This window comes from Labeo rohita, chromosome 11, assembly GCF_022985175.1.
Source record: "Labeo rohita strain BAU-BD-2019 chromosome 11, IGBB_LRoh.1.0, whole genome shotgun sequence".
Classification (NCBI taxonomy): domain Eukaryota; kingdom Metazoa; phylum Chordata; class Actinopteri; order Cypriniformes; family Cyprinidae; genus Labeo; species Labeo rohita.
Genome location: NC_066879.1, coordinates 15,379,366 through 15,402,256, shown reverse-complemented (window position 1 = coordinate 15,402,256; position 22,891 = coordinate 15,379,366). Strand labels below are relative to the sequence as shown.

The 22,891-nt window shown below is 36.9% G+C and overlaps 1 protein-coding gene across 4 annotated transcripts in view; it reads left to right on the top strand.

The window, feature by feature from the left end:
• The first annotated feature begins 607 nt into the window (after positions 1 to 607).
• The window catches only part of pax7a (paired box 7a), a 65,402-nt gene continuing 43,118 nt past the window's right edge, over positions 608 to 22,891 (top strand). For 2 of the 4 annotated variants that reach the window (XM_051123224.1, XM_051123223.1), the window contains exons 1-4: positions 608 to 1,059; positions 2,124 to 2,359; positions 2,578 to 2,707; positions 2,918 to 3,046. In XM_051123224.1, coding sequence (XP_050979181.1) covers positions 975 to 1,059; positions 2,124 to 2,359; positions 2,578 to 2,707; positions 2,918 to 3,046 — 580 coding nt within the window. In that variant the 5' untranslated portion in view covers positions 608 to 974. Of the gene's footprint in view, positions 1,060 to 2,123; positions 2,360 to 2,577; positions 2,723 to 2,917; positions 3,047 to 22,891 lie in introns of all 4 variants that reach the window. The other 2 variants (XM_051123222.1, XM_051123221.1) reach the window with 1 other exon arrangement.

Here is a 22,891-nt window from a genome sequence, read left to right as displayed (position 1 = left end):
CAGTTTTGGATACACTCTTGTTTCTTCTGTTCTTTCTTCACACAAAAATAGCATAATCAAGGTCATTAATGTTCTTTATGCATCAACACTGTAAATTGATTGATATTGTCAAGTTTCTCTATTTATGCACACAGAAATCCCTTTCAGTTATTTAATGGTGATAAGCAACGCCACACCACTAAACAAAAAAAAAAAAAAAAAACGAAATGACTACAAAAATATTTCTAGAGAACATTTTAGGGTCACACAAATTTCCCACTGCAATGGCGTATAAAAACATTTTTTTTTAATTCCTAGAGCTTTTTGTCTATTATATTATATTACATTATTATTATTATATTATGTGTCAGAGAGAAATTATAATGTTGTGTCTCCCCAGTCCAGAGAGTCCAAAGCATTAAACTGACGTTTCAGTTCAAATAAGAGATGAATGAAAACTCTTTGTAACATTTCCTGTGTTGACTTAGAGAGAGAGTGGGAGGGTGGTGTATCTGTCTCTGTGTGTGTGTTTTCTGCAAAGTTCCTCCGGATTGGACGGCAGGTCTTGGGCATTACCCTTTCTCTCCATGATGAATAAAAGAGTGCTGGAGAGCCTATCGTTACGCACGCTTCCTCCTCCCACTATGTGCGCCAAAGTTGGCCACTTAAACTCCTCTCAGGCAGCAAACAGGAGCTGTAATCAAAACTAGCAGAACCTCTCACTAATATTTACTCACAGTTGCTTCAGAGCACATTTCATGCTTTACTCTGCTCACCGTGCTGTTGGTTTTTGGTATCCACTCTAAGAACTTTTTTCTTCTGCACACTGGGCATTGTCCACTGGTGCGTGTGTATGTGTGTTTGGATTTCGTTTTAAATTTTTTTGGGACCTGCTACTGTTTCCACGGCGCAAAAAAAAAAACCACTGGAGATTTCTGTGTGATTGATTTCTTTCATTTATTAGCGAGAGTTTAAATTGTTTGGGAGTAGCTGGAATGGCTACTTTACCAGGAACTGTTCCTCGAATGATGCGGCCAGCACCAGGCCAGAACTACCCACGAACCGGATTCCCATTAGAAGGTACGAAAACGTATGCTTTTCTTATTATTATTAATATTCTTATTCGTAAGAATATTTTTTATCACGTATTTCTAATTGTAATTAAAAAAAAAAAAAAAAAAAATCCTTTTGGATATGGTATGTCAAACACACTTTCGCGCAATGGCGATAGTTAAAAAAAGAATTTTCGGCTTAAATGCAATTTAATAAGTAGTTTATATGACCGAACAAAAACTTTTAAAAATAGCAGAGATTATAGTTATGGAATCAGTTGCTGTAACAAATGATAATAAACATTCTTTTATAATCCTGCAGCGTCCTGGGTAAAATGTTATATGCATGCGCCGTTCGCGCATTAAATGGGAAACTCTTTCCTAGATCGAGTGAATTCGTGCTTAAGAGCAGTTTGACGAAACCCTACCAAACCACGAATCTTGCAATCTGTGGGATTTGCTGAAGTATCTCGAAGCAGTGAAGGGAAATAAAACACACAGCTGAGAGCTGGCTCAAAGCATCACACTAATATTTGTGTTGCATGACTGGGAATAATCGAGGTTTAAAGTGGCACGTCTTTAGTGCCTCTTGAATGGCAATTAGTGTCCTCAAGTGTTACATCCTCTCAGATAGACCGATAGTATAGAAGGATTCTTTCAGGAAAGAAAATGTGTGAGGATGAGATTTTTGGATTAATTTTCCTTCCAGGCTTTGATTAATCATTATTCGTATCTTCCGATAAACACAAAACCTTCAGCGTGAATAGTTTTAAAATCTTCTCTACATATCACGTGATAAATGATATGATCTGATATGATTAATCAGAATGACAGCATGCAGATTTTTGTGATAAATCCTGTGCAAAGCCCGGAGGACTCACTTACAGAATTTACCTCTCAAACTCAATTAAACGCAAGTAAAATGCAGTTTATATTATGTATCATTTTACATGCGTAAAAACAGGGTGTTTAACAAAATTAATATCACGAAGTGCCTACACTGTGGTGTTGTAAAGTGGCACAGTCTTTATCTGGCATGATATTGTTTCCTTTGTTCAAACTTTCTTTTTTGGCCTGAATATTTTTACACAGTTTCGACGCCTCTGGGTCAAGGTCGAGTGAATCAGCTCGGTGGAGTTTTCATCAACGGAAGACCACTGCCAAATCATATTCGACACAAAATAGTGGAAATGGCCCATCACGGTATTCGGCCTTGTGTGATCTCCAGACAACTGCGGGTCTCACACGGCTGTGTGTCCAAAATCCTCTGTCGGTACCAGGAGACCGGTTCCATTCGTCCGGGAGCGATAGGTGGAAGCAAACCGAGGGTGAGTGAACCATTTCAGCTGTGCGCTATCGAAATAAAAAGCATGTTTATATATATATAAATCATAACGGGGAGTTTGTGAATAAATATTATGAATTATTAAATATATTTTTAGTATAAAAAAGCAATTATCAAATCGATCTGAAATGTATAGTAGCTAAACAGATTGCGCATGTCTTGTGCTTTTTTTCCCCTACACATTTTTGTTCTACACTAAAGCAAGTTGCAACACCCGATGTTGAAAAGAGAATCGAGGAATACAAACGCGAGAATCCAGGGATGTTCAGCTGGGAAATCCGGGATAAGTTGCTGAAGGACGGGGTGTGTGACAGAGGCACGGTTCCTTCAGGTGAGGCCTCTTCCGGTAAGCACCATTTCTTTCTTATTGACATAGAGAAGACTTTACGCGCTTCACAGCTTCTGATTAAAAATGGAAAAAAATCAAATGTAAATGAATCTTTATATATCTATAAAATATTAATTTCACAATCACGTTAGAAATGTATATTGTTTTCATTGTTATATTGGGCGTTACAGTGATTATTATTTCTCTTTATAGTTAGCTCCATTAGTCGGGTTTTGAGAGCTCGTTTTGGCAAGAAAGATGACGATGACGAGTGTGATAAAAAAGATGAAGACGGAGAAAAGAAAACCAAGCACAGCATCGATGGGATTCTCGGGGATAAAGGTCAGAGGCCGTTACATTTTGTCATTGTGTGAGAATAGATGCGAGGAAACGTTGTGCGTAAAAGTTGTGCAACTCTCATGGAAGACGTTTTTTTGAGGTGTGGATCGGTTGTACTGACAGATCGTGATGGACTGGTGCTATAATTGCTGCTGTTGTTGCAATTGATATTTCATTAGGTAGTTATTTGAAAGGGACAGATGCTGCAGTCCTTCATTCTCGCCAGGGGGAATCTGTGCGCCCCCTTGGCAAAAATGGCACAAATAGCTCTCATTATTCATGCTGCTAGCTGTTCGGTACTTACTCAATTATTTATGTGAGCCCTGACGTCAGGTATTTAGCCGGGTAAATTAATTTGTGTGGCACATTCCATTTCCCTCGCGTTTTAACGACCCCCTAAACGACAGCTGACAGTTTGACCCATTTGAGAATCCATGTCAGTTTAAGCAACTACATTATACCAGACATGTGGACCCCGTGGAGGTGACTTGCTTTGGCAACATTTATGCGAATTATTATTATTATTATTATTATTATTATTATGTTCTTTATAATATTGTGAACTAAATTATCATTAGAAAATATTAACTGTAATACAATAGCAATCAGAAAATATATTATAGGCTTTATATAATTATTTCTAAGTTATTTTAGGTCATATATTTAATATATTTATATTATATATAAAAGCCTGTAATTAAACATTATAGCGAACTATTATAATTCGGAACGATCTTATTTGTATTCTTTCAATAATGCGTTATATATTTTGTATTTTAGATTTATAGCGGGTCACCATGCGTTTTTGCCTTTTTCCAAACGTGGTTATGAACAATCTCGTTTTAAGCCTTTGTAACCTTTAGACTGAAATACAAAAGAGAAAAGGCTCTGGAGCCGGGCAGCAAAAAGAGTAAGTGGACCGGTGACCCCATTCAAAGATCCCAGAAAAGAGGGGAAAACTTTGTACAAAGGGTAGTAAAAAAAAGAAAGGCAGATAAATTATTCAGTGCTCCCTGCTGCTAGATAGTTTTGTAATATGAAGGAGCGTTTACAATTTTAAGCTCAACATTTCATGGTGCAAAACGGCGTCTTTGTGCGGGTTTAGTTGTGCGTAACTGCGCGGTTGGTTTAAGACAAAGTAAAGCTTTTACATTTAGACTGAGTTTATTTAATAGAATTGGTCTAAAATGATAATGATATTTAGAGATGAATCAATCAGTATGTTAAATAAAAATACTTATAACGCTATTTCTGTTTTCTCCAAATTGTCTGACCTAAATTACGCATCAGATTACCTCCCTCATAATTAATTTTACATGCATATTTATACACAGGCCAAAACTGATATTCGTTATTAAACAGATGCATGAAAAACAATCTTTTTGTTGCTGTCCACTGGTTGTGGTTGTTAATTTGTTGGGAATGTTGTGAGTGCGTCATCTCTGGGTTAATTATTCCATAAATCTGTCACTGATAGTGTCTCATCTTCTGCACAACACTGAATTCACTGTTAAATTCTTTGAAGGGATTCTTTAAGTTTACCATCCGGATAACATTTAATAATGTTAAGACTTATTAGAGCTGCTGTGTGTTGAATGGGCGTCTGTGTTGCTGAGGAGTGTAATAGCTCGGAGGCACCGGTAAGAAACACACTGATCCTCCAGCAGCTCTAACGCCGGGGTTTCGCGCACAAACGTAATGTAGAAGAGCTTTTAAGCCCTGATTAAACTGAGCCCCTTTATTTCTTTTCACTTTCATCTCTAAACGGCTCACAGTGACTAGCCCAGGGCGTAAATTCATGAGATTTGGAGTTTATTTTATATGATCTTTATTTATTTATTTATTTATTTATTTATTTATTTATTTAGATTTATGGGGTGTACGAAATGCGTCATTTATTCATTTGTTATTGCATGTGTTTATAAGGTGTTAATATGATTACTATCCAATTAATCAAAAAAGACAGACCTCAGATTTTTATTGACTTACAGATTTATTTATTGGTTGATTGATTGCGTGTTTATAAGGTGTTAATTTGATTACACAGTAAACTATCTAGTTAATCAAAAATAAAAGTCAGACCACAAATTTGGTTGACCTGCTTTGGCTTTTTGTTTAGGTCTTAAAATATATGATAGACTTCATATTTTTTAAAAATCCATATAATTTTTAAACTAATATACTATTTTTATATTTTTATATTTTATTTTGTATTTAACATATGAATAATTTGTAAGCTTTCTGCATTATTTATTTATTTATTTATTTATTTAGTAGAATTGGTTTATTGGGTCGACTGATTACTCAGAATTTATTTATTTATTTATTACTGACTGACATAATGTTAAACGTTTTAAAAACAAACGACATCAACGTTGTCTGTGTTTCCTGCGCCCTGAGCAGATCTCCAAGTGCCTAACCTTAATAGCCTTAACAATGACTTCCACGTTTGGTTTAGTGGCCATTACAATAATAATAATCTTGTGCACCTGCCATCCTCGTTACGGAAATAAAAAATATGATGAGCGACAGCAGAGTTAGCACAAACCTGCCAAACTTAATTAGTCTTTAATGGGTTCCAGCCCCGCGTCTGACAGCTCACCTGGTGCTCTTTTTTGTCTGGAGGAGCATCAGTTAAACGCGACCACGCGTCCATTTGTGAGAGTGGCACTGGACACTTCAGCAAATCTGTGGATTACCTGAGCTTTTCAGACTAATCAAACAGGGGTTTAAGAGTGTTGTTATGGGATAATAGTGATAAAAAACCTCCAGGCGAGACGGATGTGAGCGATGCGCAGACTCGGTTTTACTGTACACAGGAGCGTAATGATATTTTAGGAGAAAACGAAAGTATACTTCTATAATGTAACATTTCTCCCTATGAAAGACCACGAAGAGGATATTCTAGAATAGAGCAGTTACGTATAGTTTTGTCGCCCTAGACGCGCACCAGCAGGGCATTTCTCTCTTCCTTCACATTTATATGAAAATAAAGCAGATATACTTTCGAGCCTAAAGCCGCACTGAAAGAGAAGCATAGGGAGACATTTTAAACAAATCCATCTGGAATAGAATATGTTACAGGGACACACAGAGAGAGAGAGAGAAGAAGATTAAGTGAAAGTAAGGGGAAGTTATTTAGCTATTAATATTTTTTCTCCTCAGGCGTCGAGAGTGACTCCATCTGCACTTTCTTGCAGCTATTTTGGCTGGGCTGAAATTGTGGGAGACCCAAATGTTGGGTAGAGATAACATAACCATCAGAGTGTGGACCATCACTGCATTAAACACGGATTAACCTCTTCTCTGCCGTCACCCTGTCTCTACACAACTGGAGAATTTGACTGGCGAGGGATTTTCTTTAGTGTATAGAGTCCAGGGTTTTATCCATAAATGAATACTACAGTAACAACAATATGCACTATATATATATATTGTATATTGTATAAATGTTACATATATATTTTTTTTTTTTTTATTATTATTATTATTATTTCTAATTTTTCTTTTTATGCTCTGGTATTAACCATTTTTGTTGACAGGGATAATAAGTTGAACGGATATAAGCTCATAATAATATTACACTGCAGCTTCTGATTATGGACGCTTGCGTCCATTTCGCCATTGCAGTGCTAGTTACTTAAAATCCAGATAAAGGCAGTTCTAATTCCTGGAACCAATCAAATTTACCGAACCAGATGCAATTGACCATGATTTGCATTCAAGCATTGGTGATGGTGACATTTTTTTCAAAGCCAGAACAACTTAATAATTGTATTTTTTCCAGTGCATTTATTTATTTATTTACTATTAATTTCTATTCTGTAAAACTATAGCTTATTTTTTTTTTATCTGGTGTCTCTGCTTGTGTAAAATCATTGTCTTTGGTAGCTTGATAGGATAGTATTTGGGAATTAAGGTAACTGTTACAAGCTCCCATAGCACGACTGTAAATTTAACGACAGGTGAGGAAATGAACAATATTTATGATCCAGCTTATATTAGCTGCTGTTGAATGGAAATATTAAAACATGGCCTGGTACTTTAATAGCTTTCATTGACTCCGCTGTAATGCTTAATTGGTCTCCATACGGGGATTAGAGACTAGTTTACAATGCCGTTTTTAGACCGCAGACGACCTGTGAACCGAGACAGGGCCAGAATTTGTCAAGATGCGAACTTTGTTGCGTTTAAAAATAACCAAAACGGGTAAGGATGATGTGAATGAGGGCTCAGACAGTTAAGAGAAATTGGGAAGCTTATGGTCTTTGATCCGTGGATGTCTTTTTCTTATCAAAAACACTTGAGACGACTGCAGTACAAAGCGACTTCATATTACTGCTTGACTGTTCATTAAATGCGGTTTGCCATCTGGGACAGTGTAAATCTCTGCGCAGATGTTATGGAGAATATCGTTCTCTTATATCTGAGAGAATTCTTGTAATAGTGCGGTTTTCACTCCCCAGCTGTTAACCGAGTGCGCAGCAGACTTTTACGCACATAAACGCTGTTTTATTATCTGCTCCCGCTAATAACCAGAGAGGATTTCATTTTTCAACTTTTCAAGGGCTTTGGAAACCAAATGTAATACATGAATCACGCATAATATATCTGCGTAGATGTGTGCTGGGTTCTTTGTGCGTAATTCCCTCTCCGTACAAGCAATGGATATTGTATTTGGTGCGTTCGTATCTGGTTAATGTTTGTAATGGGGGCTTAAATACACAATTGATTCTGACATGTAAATTGTCATTTCCGTTTTAGCCATTTGATTTGTGAGGGCGGGTCACACTTGACACACACAAGCTGTGATACAGGCCTCATTAAACTGTGTGTGTGTGTGTGTTTGGGGAGGGGGTCTGAAAATGCATCCAATGCATAGTGCACAAATGTGCTGTTTTTTGAACAGATGAAACATTAAAATCTGTGCTTTTATTTGCTAAAATATTTTATTTTGTTACAGCTGAATTGTTGCCAGTAACACATAGATATGACGATATGACAGACGGATTGTGCTTCAAAACACACAATAGTTCTGCGTTCCAAAATCAGTGCGCAACATTCTTAAGTGCAGTGTAAAAATTCTAATTTATGTGATAGAAACCGAGGTGTTTACGCCAAATAGTGTGTCAGAAGACATGCCTGTTGTATTGAGATTATAATGTAAGAACCGTATGCTTAGATTTAGGATTATAATCCAAACTGTAATTTATATTTATGCCATCGAAAATATAAAAAGGCGCAGTAATTGTTCCTTCATTATTTTAAGGCTGGATTGTTCATATTGCAGAATTAGCTATCTGTTCCGTTATACTTTACGCATTTGTTTTCAATCCTCACGCACTCTTTTTCAGCCCTGGCGTGTGGATTTAACTAATGGAGCGTTTCAGTCCCGTTGGTCGGTGTTTTAGAGATCCGTTCAAGTGGCTTTTAAGGAACAATAGAGAATCCCGGGATGCGGTAAATGGCAGTGACCGGTAACCTCTCTCACACTCGGGCAGGTCATCGCGCTTCACTAAGCACATCTTATAGAGCTGAGAAAGTCATCTCAGCAACAAGTGATACGCCGAATTTATAGAATTCTATATCCGAAACTCAAATCGCCCTGACTGATGAACATTTGCTGAAATTACTGCTATTGAATAATTGCTATAGGCTACGCTTAAATGCAATATTATGAAATATTAATCGAACGAAAACAAAACAAAGAAAAAATAATAATTATAATAATTATTGCAGTTAACTCTATTATGTAACCTTTTCCCGTTAATTATAAATTATATTGTAGTATGTTTTATGTATTATTATTATATTATTTTTTAATAAACTGAGTGCGGTACATTGTGTTTGACTCGGAACTCAAAACTTGACCAGGCTTTCAGAGACCGAAACGAACGCGTTGAACTTGTCAAATCTAATTAAACGCTTCCTTCGCACACAGACACAAACTGTTATGTATCTGAGTGTTTCTCTCCTGTTTTATTATTAGTAGTAGTAATAGTTTTTGTTAATAAATATAGATAGTTAAATCTGATATTTTATTTATATTTATATATGGATCTTTAGACGTACATTTAAATTTTATTAAATGCATTTAATAATATTTTTAATATTAGATATTATTATTAATAAATATTATTCTGTATTTTACAATCGGAGGACGAAAGGCGGAGCAGAGAGCCGTTTTGCGCCTTGTATTTCATGGGTGTGCGCCCTGTTAATTTAGCAAGTTTGTGAATTTTTTGGAGTCGTTCCGGACCCCACAGGCGAAAAGGCGAGACGCAGCTTGGACTGTGGCGATCCGTTCTAATTGGGGATGAAATTCATTAGAGAAGACATCCATTTAAGACCTTTAAGTTTTCCACACATTTTAAAGGTATGAGAATGGATTAATGGCTTATAGCCAATACTGAAATTTATTGCCTCTTTGAAATTTGTCCTGCCTGTCTAACGGGTGTCACAGGAAGCACTTAGAAAAATGAACAAATAAATACAGATTCCTCAAGCGTAATATATTTAAAGCGCACGCAGCCATAAATGAATGCAGCAGGTGATGGTTTATGGATGCTTTTTATATTTTTGTAGGCTAATGAAATTTGAAATGATCTCTATCCAAATATCCTATAGGTTGATTTGCAGTGATGCTCTTTGTGCATTGTGAACATATTTACTCTCTGTCTGCATCCTCACACTTTGTGTGCGTTTGAATGTGTGTTTTTCTCTTTTGGAATAAGATATGAAGTGATGCTCGGATCATCCTCTCACTTTTGAATGGAGGAGAAATCAATTGTCTCCTTCCCCTTTATTGAAAGCATTTTGTTCTTTTAATTGAATGCTGCCTTTTTTTCTTGTGTTGGGCCTAAGACTCCTCTGAAGTCTAACAGCCTTCTCTCCCCATTGTCAAGAGAAACTGCTCCTAAAAAGGAAAAAAAAGAAAGAAAAGAGCAGAAGAAAAAAGAACTCTGTTATTTTCTGTCTTGAGATTCAGTGCACAGGCTATTCAGGCCAGTTGATGAACTCCTTCAAAAAGTTTATTAAGGGTATGAAAACAATGTGGACTAAAGCCTTTGGGCTCGCGGGCAGACAGTTTATAAACTAGCGGCCATTGTGCCTCGAAGGCAGATGCATGAATACTTTTGAATGGGGGCTTCAAACTGACACGATGGGGCTGGACAGCAGCCTGTTTAGTGAAGAGGGCTTGAGGAAGAGACGGGCTCAGTGTGTTGTCTGCATTAATGTACATCTGTAGGGACTGGGGGTGAATCCCCACTTCAACACACTGAGATGGAAACGCCACATTCAAAGCCAGCGAGAGCTGCTTTTGCCTCCGTCCCTTTGGGAATTGCTGTGCTACCTTTAGGTTTACTTAGGAGAGTCAAATCAGCCGTCTTAAGAGTCATAGATGCTTTTTGCGAAAATGCATGTGAATGAATGTTGATGACACTAAACAGAACGTTATACATGAGGTGGGATCTGAGACTACTAGTGGAAGTGCATCTATTTTGCATTTTATTTATGCATTTTGATGATCATGAAAAACAGAACAAATAAATACAAATTCCTCATCAATAATATATTCAGAGATTTTAAGAGATTGTAATCTTTTATGGTTGCATAAACATGTGAAAGTTATACATGAGGTGAGGTCAAAAAGTCTGAGGCTACTAGTGAAAATGCATCCATTTCGCAGTATTTTCTATTTTAATTATACATTCTTTATGTTTATAATGCAGAATTTCTTAGTGTTTGCTATATGACAAAACCAGATGATCAAAAGAGCAAATAAGTACAAATCCCTCAATCATAATATATTAAGTGATTCTAAAACTTTGTAAGCTTTTATAGTTGAACATAAACATGACACTGCAAAGTGAAAATGCATCCACAATTTAATATGCATATATTTTTACACGTTTTCTAAGGTTTATGTTGCAGAATGGCTTAGTATTCGCTATAACAGTATGCACATCATGACAAAACCTGATAGTTATGTTCTCCAGCCTGATTTGAGATGTTCCAAAGAGCAACTTGTTTTAATAAAAGAAAAGCGGAGCATGTATACAAAGTCACATGTCACTCATTTGCTTATTAGATTAAAGACTTATAAACAGTGCAGAAACTTAAATGTTCTTCATTTTACATCCTATGCATATCTAGGTTTAAGTGAAACCAGCATTTAAACATGGTCTCAGATTTTTTGCTGTTCACTGATGTCAAATAACTTTGTCAGGTTTGCAAGCCTGCAATATGAAAGATGGATACAATACAGCCGCCCAACTCTTTTTTTCTTTCTAATTTTTTCTTTTTCTATCAAATATTAAATTAAAGTGTCAGGTTGGTGCCCATTAAGTACTTGTAATCATCCTGAAGAGATCCCAGTTTTTCGAGGCGATCTGCATCAGGGTGCAGCGGGCACAAACAACCCTCGCTTGGCTCCGCTCTGGCAGGTGTCAACATTAGCAACACAATTGGCTCTTGGAGCCTCACCGCAGCGAGACGGCTAACTTTAACTGTGTGAGATGCCATGAAAAGAGGACCATGAAGAGGTTGTGGAGGGGAGGAGGGAGATTATGCTTTGAGACAGCTATTAGCAGGGATGAGGCTTTTCTAAACAAACAGCAGAGAGAAAGAAACCCAAGAAAAGATCAATAATGTGTTAGTTTTCTAGGCTAAGTCATGATGGATCTCAAGTACCCATTTTTTCTTTTGTATTATTATTATTTTTTTCATTCTTCTTAGAGATGTGTTTCTTGATATTATAGGTATTGGCAATCCAATTTGGGCACAAATCATAAGAGGCGTTTTTTTCAGCTGATTATTTGAACACGCTCTGCGTGTTGAATGTGCATTCATGACACATGTAGGGGTGAATAAATTGTTTAAAATCTTTCAGAGATGCCTAGGCTTAACAACTGAGATTTTAAAGAGATCTCATATTTTTCTTTTCTGTTATATATTCACCCTACTGCAACGCCTTTTTCTGCAGCTCATGACTTTTTGAAAACTTTAAGATTGGACAGATTCTGTAATCACAGGCGGTAATCGGTCACGGTCGGTGTCAAGACAGTGTCGGCAGGTCTTTCCTTTCATTTGACAAAGTTTTTACTCCAAAGCAGGAGGAGATATTGGTAAAGGAATGGGTTGACATCAGGGTTGCATTCTCATGTAAGTGCTTGTGTTGACAAGAAAAACAAGGTTTCCAAAAGTCATTTATCTATCTTTCTATCTGTGCTCGTCTGGTAGATCTTGACCGTGCCATTGGAAAGGACAAGAGTGCTCAGCGCTCCATAGTAGTTCCCATGGGGCTTTGACTCAGTGTTTTTCCTAGAGCGAAGGCAATTTTGCTTTAATTGGTTGTTTTAGACTCCTTTCTTGTCACACACTCAGGATAGCTCTCCGAAAACAAATAGAAAGGAAAAGTGTCTCTTGTTTTCTCCAGGGTTTTATGTGAAGCACATCGTCCAAAGTGAGGATTTTGATTGAATTGTCTGGCTTTAAAAAAGAAAAAATGTTTCTTGCTGCATATGATGTTACTGAAAGCGAAGCTTTAAATATTCATTTCAATAGATGAACCCATTCACATTTAGTCTTTGTTTTCTCTGGATGAGAAAAATAGACATTTTTCTATTTAGTCTTTGCTTTGTAATAGGCTTCTGTAGTCTGTTTATCATTTAGTAAAAACATGACTTCATGTACATTGTGGATCTTATAATTTCACTCATTGCATAATTTCAGTGCAAAGTCTTTAAATGTGCTGCATTGTTAAAACAGAAACATCAGTGAAAGCTTGGTCCATTTTACTCAGTCTGTACAAAGAGCAAAATTGGTAAAATGTGCCATAGATGTATCACAGTCCAGCATTTTATGAATTAACTTCCTACAATCACTGAAAAATCCTTGTCTAAATAGTAAACAGCATTTATGTAATTTGCCATTTTTTGTAGCAACTAAGATAAAGCTAGAACATCTAAACATCTTTTCACCCATCTTCCATCTGTCAACATCATATCATTTTTACCATTATAAACAAAGCAGCATATTTAAAGATCAGCTTGTTTGGCTTTGTTTTGATTGGATCTGGTGTCTCCTAAGATCTGTGTGGTCTATTATATTTGTGGTATATTTATATTTAACCACTGCTTAGGAAAACATTCAGCGTGATTCCTTGAATGATAAATCAGAAGGGATTCAGCATCATAATAGAGCTAAATGTCTAAAAAATGTCTAAATGTCCCCCCCCCTTACGTTTCTTACCGCCTGCCATAGATGTCAAAGTTTTTGACAGTTGGCACGGACACCGGCGGATTATTGTCATCCCCCGTTACACCAAGGCGTGTTAGAAAGTACAGCAAGCATTCTCACTAATTTTATTACAATGGAGAAAATGCCCCACATAATGTGCAACACTAATTAAGTTTAGAGCCGTGTGCCCAGTCGGAGAGCTGATGAATTAGAGCCATTCACACCATGCTCGACTGCTTTAAAATCACCATTAGCCCATGCTACTTACGGCCATAACATCGCCCATTTTATGCTTTTGACCTGCTTTGCAAATGGATTCTTCATTATTTTCGTGTATGTAACGTGTCGCCGCTCATTTTTAAGGCTGTACCGGAAGACAATAAACCCGTTCACAGAGTGTTACAAATCAGAAATGTGTTTCGTCTTTCCACCAAGTTAAAAACTACGCAGGCGTTGACCGGTGAGCTTAGAGAGACTGCGACTGCTGGAAAGCGAGCAATCTCTGCAACTTCAAAGGAAAAAGCCAAGCCTTCCATTTTTAACTAATGGGTTTATTTAAGGCGTCCCCTGTCGGACCCTCCCTAAGGGGATGTACACTCTCATTTTGAAATGCCCTTACGGTCCAAAGACACAATATAGAGTGCTGATCTCTGACTTTACCATCAGCTGCTGTGAGCACAAGCTGATGTAAACTCAGAAAACAGGAGATATTAAAGACCTCCTTTTAATTTCATGTGGTGTCCACTGAATCAAGAGCAGCAAAGTATGACGGTATAACTATGGGTCTGATGTCTTTTCAACTAGTTTTCAATCTATGTTTCTGGCAAATGAGACCTCTTCAATATCTTAATAATATAACCTAGACAGAAAAGAGACAAAAATTAGATTTTGCTGCCTTTTAAATGGTTCTGCTATGAAAAAGACTGCAAATTCTGCAATCAGATGTGACCCTGGACCACAAAATCAGTCTTAAGTCACACAGGTATATTTGTAGCAATAGCCAACAATACACTGTATGGGTCAAAATTATCGATTTTTCTTCTATGCCAAAAAATATTAGGGTATTAAATAAAGATCATGTTCCATGAAGATATTTTGTAAATTACCTTCCGTAAATGTGTCAAAACTTAATTTTTGATTAGTAATATCAATTGCTAAAAACTTCATTTGGACAACTTTATAGGCGATTTTCTCAGTATTTAGATTTTTTTGCACCCTCAGGTTCCAGATTTTCAAATAGTTGTATCTCAGCCAAGTATTATTCTATCCTAACAAATATACATCAATGGAAAGCTTATTTATTCAGCTTTTAGATGATGAATTCTGAAAAATTAACCCTTATGACTGATTTTGTGGTCCAGGGTCACAGATCTCAATAAAAACATTTCTCATTCAATTCTTTATAATTCATTCTGTCTAATTTCAATCTGATTTTTGTAGAATTTCAGGAGGGATAGGAAGAATTTTAGGGCACATACACTCTCATAAATGTTTTTCATTGGCATTGATAGATCCACAAAGAACCTTTAACATCCATGAAACTTATTCAATGCACAAAAGCTTCTTTATAGTCGAAAACGGCACTTTAGAATTTTCAAATGTTCTTTTAAGAACTGTTCAGAATGGAATTTAGAAACTTTTTTAAGAATGTAGATGAAACGCATCTCCGGTAGATCTCCAGTACATCTCCTGAGCTTTGAAAGAGCAAGCTATGGGTCATCCATACAAGTTTTGTATACCTTCTGGTACTCTGATAAGCCACAAATAGCATCATTTGATCAGGATAAACCAGCGGTTGGTTCCGAAATTAGCATCCAGAATTCTGGCCAAAAAAGTATGGCAATATCCCACCTCCAGAATAACCTCACACTGAGTTTTGTCTGTACTATATAACCACTTTATGATGAAAGAATTATATGCCTTGACTCCGGAGCCGTCCTTCAGGCACATATCTCAATCCTTGAGAGCATTCCGTCTCCTATATACCTAAACTCCATCCTTTTACATTCTGGATAAAATAAACAGGCGCTTCCCAGAGCTCAGAGTTAGTATTTGATTTCCTGCATTGCTTTTTCCTTTCAAGCCTTCTGAAGGGGCTTCTGCACTATTGGCGTGGACCCCTTGGGTTCCCTTTCTGCTTTGTGGTCTTTCTTAATTTCATTACTTTAGCTGTGACCTTAATTAGCAGGGACCCAACCTCAGGAAACGAAATCCCATTTTGGCAAAAAAAGGAAGGTTGTATAAAACTAAGCCCCGCTCCCTTGGAACAGAGGTAGGTAGGGTGACCCTCAAGAAAACGGCTCAGGGAGGCATCCTCCATTTCTCATTTTTCTTGCTCCCTATGGTGAGAGGAATTCAAAAGGATTCTGTTCTAAATGCTCCTGCTTGGAAGCTGCATGTGTATAGAATGATAATTGGCTTCCGTTCTTAAAATTTTTCCCCCAAAGGATTGATCAAAATCAAAATGCAATTTTAACGTCAACTGCTAAAGTAAGGTGGACGTTAATGCTATATTTGCAAGAATTTATTGAAGGGAATCAAAAAGCCTTACACTTATTGTTTGAACTTACACTGTAAAGAATAAAAAAAACAATTTGTTGAGTCAACTTAAAATAATTTGTTAAACTGCAGTCAACTCAAATAAGTTTAGTCAACTTGAAATGTTAAGTTGTACTAAAATACAACTAATAAACCAAAGTGACAACTTTGGTTTATTAAACTTAATAGCTGGGTAAGTTACACCGCTGCCTTAAAATTTTAAGTTGAATCAACTCAAATATCTAAGTTGTCACTTAGTACAACGTAACATTTCAAGTTGACTGAACTTAAATTTTTAAGGCAGCCAGGTAACAAATTATTTTAAGTTGACTCAACAATTTTTTTACAGTAAACAATTGCTAGTGAATTTTGCGAATAATTACAAAGAATCAGCAAAAGGCACATTGAATTAAACATGAAATTCTGTAGAACTTCAAGCAACTAAAATAGTGTCCTTGTAACACTCCAATAATTTTTTATAACTTCTAAAATAATTGATTAGACTTTTAAGATTTTTACATTTTTAAAACAAATAAACAAAATTGTCATGTAATTTTCATAGTATGAACTGCAATAAAAAAAATGTAAAATAATTTTTTTATTGGTCTCAATCTGACTTTTAAACACAATGTTTATATAAAAAATACATGCATACACTATAAACAACTGCTAGTAAATTTTGCAAATAATTAGAAAGAATCCACATTGAGTTAATTTTGTAGAACTTCAAATGAATTAAATAGTTTTCTTGTAAAACACTCCAAACTTTTTTTTTTTCACAGTTTAGAAATGAAGGATAGAATATGACATTTTTAAAACAAAAACACATTGTAACTTAAAATAAAGAACAACATTCAATGTAAAGTCACTAATCAAATGTAATCAAAAGTCAGTAAAATTGATCACTTCTCATTAAAATATGAACTGCAATGAAAAAATAAATGTAAAAGAGTTGCATTTTTGGTCTCAATCAGACTTTTGAGCACTTTCTGTATATTTGTATCGATGTTTATGTATAAAATCCCGCTATTCAAGTCCTTCACGCTCTCATATTTCGGCACGCCTGTCCCCTGGCGCTGGGGCATAGGGAGTCAATATGTCAGCATTTATCGATACCCCACTGAGCTACGCGGGGTTGTCAGGGCCCTATTCAGGCTCTAATGGCCCCCTGAGGTGCAGCGTCTATGCAGGCTGAAAGCGCAAAGAGGCCCGGGGCCCAGCCTGTTGTTGGACGTTAGGCGTGTGTTCCTATGGCCGCCCTGCGCCTTCACGCACATGACAAGAGCTATAAAAGACCAACGCCTTAGCTGCTTCTTCTGCCCCTCTCTTAAACCGCTTTTTTCAACCTCTTCTTGAAAGAAAAAGGTCTAATTGTTTGTTGTGGGAGCCAAAGATTATAGACCCTCCCCTCCTTTAGCTCTTTTTTCTTTTCGTCTGTTTTCTTTGGGCTCGTCTTTCTCTCTGCCGCTTTCGTCATTTCTAAAGGATGTGATTTTTATCCCGAATGTTGTGAAAAGGGAAGCAAAAGAGGAACGATCCTGCGAGACTGCTTTTGACAATGGCAATGAGACACAAGAGACTGTTCAACTAAAGCTCAAAGTAGAATCGCTGACTTCCATTGGTTACTTTGCATAAATATATACTTTATTTGCTACTTTTGACAGCATGAAAAAGCATGCTGAGCAATGAGTTACAGTATGTTAGCATTTGGTTATTTTTCAGAGCAACATAGTGTGTTTTCAAGTTTTTGAGTAGTCAAATATTTGTGAGCCTGGACCAGTCGTAAGGGTCAATTTTTTTTAAATTGAGATTTATGCATCATCTGAAAGCTGAAAAAATAAGCTTTCATTTGAATGATAGGACAATATTTGGCTGAGATACAACAATTTGAAAATCTGGAATCTGAGGGTGCAAAAAATGTACAAAATATCTTCATGGAACATTCATATCCTAATGATTTTTGGCAAAAAAGAAAAATGTATAATTTTAACCCATATTGTTGCTAATGCTACAAATATACCCGTGCTACTTAAGACTGGTTTTGTGGTCCAGGGTCACATCTTAAGCAAGCACGCAGCATTGAGGTGTATGTATGCTGGATTAGGCTGACCTACATTATCCAGGTCTGTAAGTCTGACTTGCATTGATTGCAGTCTGATGCATTTACACAACATTTTCAAAGACTGTATTGCTTTAGTCCAACTGAAAGTGCATGTAAACGCACTTGTTTCTCTGCAGTGTTGTCTGGAGAGCAAATGCAGACTTTTATGAACATCTTCTGCTTCTCAGAAGCTTCTCCTGAAGAAAAGTGTCTTGTAATTGGCGTTTCAAAAGAGATCTTAACAATGCTGCTCAGATTTTCCAAAATGCCATTGTCTGCAATTAAAGGTCAGAGATCACAACATAAACATTTTTTATTAACTTTTTAAGGCCGATCACTGCCTGTGTAACTTGCATTGATTTTTAGGGGAAACTTTAAATGAAACAAATGAGCAGCCTTCCTCCAGATGCTTTTTTTATTGTCAACATGCAATATTGCATCATAGTTGTGTGTATATATACGCATATGTAATTGTTAATCCAAGGCTTTTCATGGAGTTTTTTTTTTTAAATGTTGCTGTTTCGTCAGATTGGCTTAACCCTGTGGGGGCAGGACCGGAAAAGTACGTTCAAGCTCCATCTTCAACAATGCAAATTTTTCTGTCATTTATTTGATCCTGCTGTAAACCCCCCCGATTCTCCACCTCCCTCTCCCACCGTAGCCACACCAGTATCAAAGGTTCAATCCCTAAACAGACCTGAGGAAACACGCTGAGTTTTATATTCAGGCCGCGAGCCAGAGAGATAGCAAAGAGAGGCAGATGGATGTCAGAGATATCAAATCAGATCGCACGGCGCAAACTCGACTCATTACGGGCTGTTCGGCATTATGATTCCCCTCTCCTCCTCCAAGAGTGACAAAAAGTATAATTGCTCCAGTGACTCTCACAAAGGCATGTACAAAATAAACATGTAAACAAAAATTAAGCAGGGACGCTGTTATTTTTGTCCTGTGGGAATGTGGGGGGGTTTAGGAAGATGCCGAAGGAGGGAAAAAAAGAGAAAGATGTGTTGTCAGTTACACTCAACTGGTGTCATTTGCAGCTCCGAGGCTGGTCCTATTGAATGCCTGTAAAATAGCAAGCGTAAGACTTGATTGTAATTATGCTGGAACTAATATGCTTTTCAAAATGAGCCATTATGAGCTAATGCCGCACTGCAAAAAGCCCTGTCTGTTTTTGTCACTCTGTCTTGGGTAGTTTGCAAGGTACAGCTGATATTGAGGACATTGGTTACGGTATTAAAAAAAAGGCTGCATTGAATTTTGCCGTAATGTTGAGCTAATACTGATTCAAAGGCAATCTTAGCAGATGAGGCTGGAGACGCCTCTACCTCCTTCTCACTGTGTCATAGAGGCTTTTTATTATCCACCATCCCTGACTAATTCCTGGGATTCTGATGATGTCAAAAGCTGCACTTTGAATTCTGGCTCAATCGTGCTTTTCAATTGTCTTTTTTTTTCTAAGGATCTTTGACATCCTTTTAGGCTCTTAGGTTTGGTAATGATATATCGAACTCTATTTTCAGACGAGCTACGCAAATCACTTTTGATGCTGCTGGGTGATATAATTAAAATGATAAAGATAGATCAGGCCGACAAAGAAACTGTTTTTAGCTGGGATTTTAAGCAGTTAGTTATTTACCATTATTTGAATGTGTTCCACATACAAAAAGCTACTGTGGTGTATAGCATGGCACAGTGATAGCATCAGACTAAATTATTTTATTAGTGTCATTTCTTTTTTAAGGACACCCAAGGTGTTTATATTTTTTTTTACATAGCCATATGACATACTTAACATACTCAACATACTTTGTTTAAAGCCCTTGGAGAAGAAAAAAGATGTCTTAAATTGCTGTGTCTTACAAATAAAAGTTCTAGAACTTTAACATCAGTGAAATTGATTGGACAAAATGTTCTTTTTAGTGAAAATGTTTTTTTTTGAAAATGTTCTTTTAAGAACTTTTCACTAAACAGATCTTTGAGGAACCCAATGACAAGCTTTCGTTAAATAAAAAGTTTACCCAAAAATGTTTTTTTTTAATCAGGCACAAAAGAGGATATTTTGAATATACATGGTAAAAAAACAGCAGCTGTGGTTGCCAGAATTTTACTGTAAAAAATACAATAGCAGTGTTTTACGGTTTACGGTTTTCACTTAAATTTACAGGTAAATACCATCATTTCATTAACTGATATTATGTTAATGTACCAACCTATTGAAGTACTAAAATCTGTTTTGTACCTTTGTAATACACTGATAACCACCAAAAGCAGGTGGCAATGAGGAAATCACATGATCAACCAAAGCTCATGACAAATATAGAAGGTGCACAGTGTCATTCACACAAACACTAAACACCATCATGGTAACACACATGAAACTGAAATAATGCATTAAACAGTAACTTAACAACATTAGATGTAACAAACAACCCTAATGTACAAGACTGCTAAAAAAAAACTAAGAAGAAAGAGTTATTTAAACAAAAAAACATCAATTTTTTTTAATGAATTTTGGGAATGTCAAATTACGGTTATTTACTGTAACTTTCACAGTATTTTACCGTTAACCATTTAACAGGTTTTTACTGTAGCATTTTTACAGTTTTTTTTACCGTTAAATTCATGGTCATTTTTTACAGTGTGGATTTTTCCATACAATGAAGTCAATTGGGTTCAATGTTGTTTGGAGCTCAGCGTTCTTTAAAATATCTGTGTGCTGCAGAAGAAACAAAGTCATACAAGTTTGGAACATCCTGAGGATGAGTAAATGATGACACAATCTTCATTTTGGGGTAACTATCCCTTTAAGCCAACGTAAGCTAACGTAAACGATTGCTAAATTGAGCTAAATGTGTATGTTGGCTTAACTCTCTCAGATAATGGGCTCTAAATGGATAAGATTTGGCTTTAGTGAATCATGCATCCAAGCAGCAGAGAACCTACTCATGACGGTTTATCTGCTTCTAGCCCTCTGCTCCGTAAGGGTTTGCTTCTAAAATGAAATACGATCTGAGCATTCTGTACACACCTGATTTTGTTGCAAATTAAATACTCGGCACAAAGTCAACATTTCGTTAAAGATCACGTCGGGCCCTGGAGGAAAAAACATTCAGGCTGTAGCACAGAATGAATGGAACGTAATTAGGCTTTAATTGGCTGATAAGTGAGCAGAGGACTTTATCAATATCCCCAGAACCCTCAAATAGAATTACAGCTCGGTTATTGTGAGGCGGATTAGTCAGGATGTACCTTATTGTTTTAAAACAGGGAAGAGTTCTTGTGAATTGACCTCACATCTTCTTGGGCTTAATTGTGTTTAAAGTGCAAATGAACTGCTGCTTTGGTCCCCTGATTACTGTGGTTAAATGTAGTGCATTTTAAATAAGGAATGAGAGCAATTTCGTATACTTTTAGCCATGTCATTTTGCGCTTAAACAGTCGGCTAAGTCACTCCATGCTCACATTAGCAGCTAGCAGGGACCGTATGCTCGTAGCATATTACGTGTCTGCCATAACCTATCTGAACCCATTAGGGGCTTCTGTTCGCTTGATAAAAGCTAGCATCCCAATCAGTGGATCTCTTCGGGACAGAGACGAGGCTTGTATCGTGCCCCTCTCACTGCTCTATCTCTGCCAGCATCTGTTTCATTACCATAATCCTTTGCTGTTGTCAGGGGGCCTGTTGACCTTCAGTCTTGGGCTCGCAAGACGGCTGAGCTAGAGCTTGTGAGACGGCAACAACAACCTGAGTTTTGTTTCCGAGTTTTGCCCATTGATTACGTGTGTTTTGTGAAATATTTCAATACAAAAGACATGCGGCAGGATTTGATATGGTTACAGTACGTTTGTAATTAAAAACAAAAAGGCTTTGATGCGTCAAACGTGTGGACAGGGGGAAAAAAAGCAAAGAGACGAGAGGGCAGGATACGCTGACAGAATCTTGCCTCATGAATCATGTAGCGAAACTGTGCAATGAAACAAAAATCACAGCGGCACGTCTTTCCCTCCCCCTCAGGACGCCGAGGTGACTTTGGAAAGTGATCCGTAGACCACTGCGCCAGTCTCAAGTGTTGTCATGGTGTGTTAGCAACAAATCGCTCTGGCGCATCCTCATGAAAACCAACAAAGGGATATCCAGGATATGTACATATTCAACTTTGTATATTCAAGATTTTGTTCGTGTGCTGGAGTGCCAGGCAGTGTTCTGAAAAAAATCAATCTTTATTAAAAGGGGAAAGATGGAGGAATTGATTTAATGAATGCGAACTCATGTCCTGCGGTCGCATGTAATCCATTGAGAATCATTGAGCCAGAGCTTGGGGAGACAAAAAGACATTCTGTGAAGACTGCTCGAGTGGTCTGTAATGATAGTCTCCATATAATCCGCTAATTCCTTGTTTAATTAAACTCCAGAGCTGGTCTGGAGACTGCAGCAGTTTGGTTCGTCTTGAAGCGGTGGCATTGCAGAAGGGTTTTTTTCTTCTATTGTTGATGTAGTTGTGCCAAATACTTGCACGTGTGCCAAGAAGAATGCATGTGTAAATAAATAAGACCCTAGTTTGTTTTGTACTTTCCTTGTTATTCCACATACACCAAGAAGAATGCATTGTTGATATTCAAGTGTATACTTGCACCTCTGGATTTTGGTTCTTTTAATTGCTAATTTGCAGTTTTTTGGTGCAGTTTTAGTGCACCAGGATTGACATGCACCAGGAAGAATACATAAATGCATAAGATGATATTTTATTTTGTCTTTATTATGGAATTTCACATGCACCAAGAAGAATGCATTTGTTGACACTCAACTTACATGCCCAAAGTAAGGGTTTTTTTTTTTTTTTTTTTTGATAATTTGCAATTTCATTTCTTCTGTTGTGCAAGTATTTAGTGCACCTAAATTGACATGAACCAAGAAGAATGCTTGAATGGATACACAAACATGCACATACTTGGATGTGCGC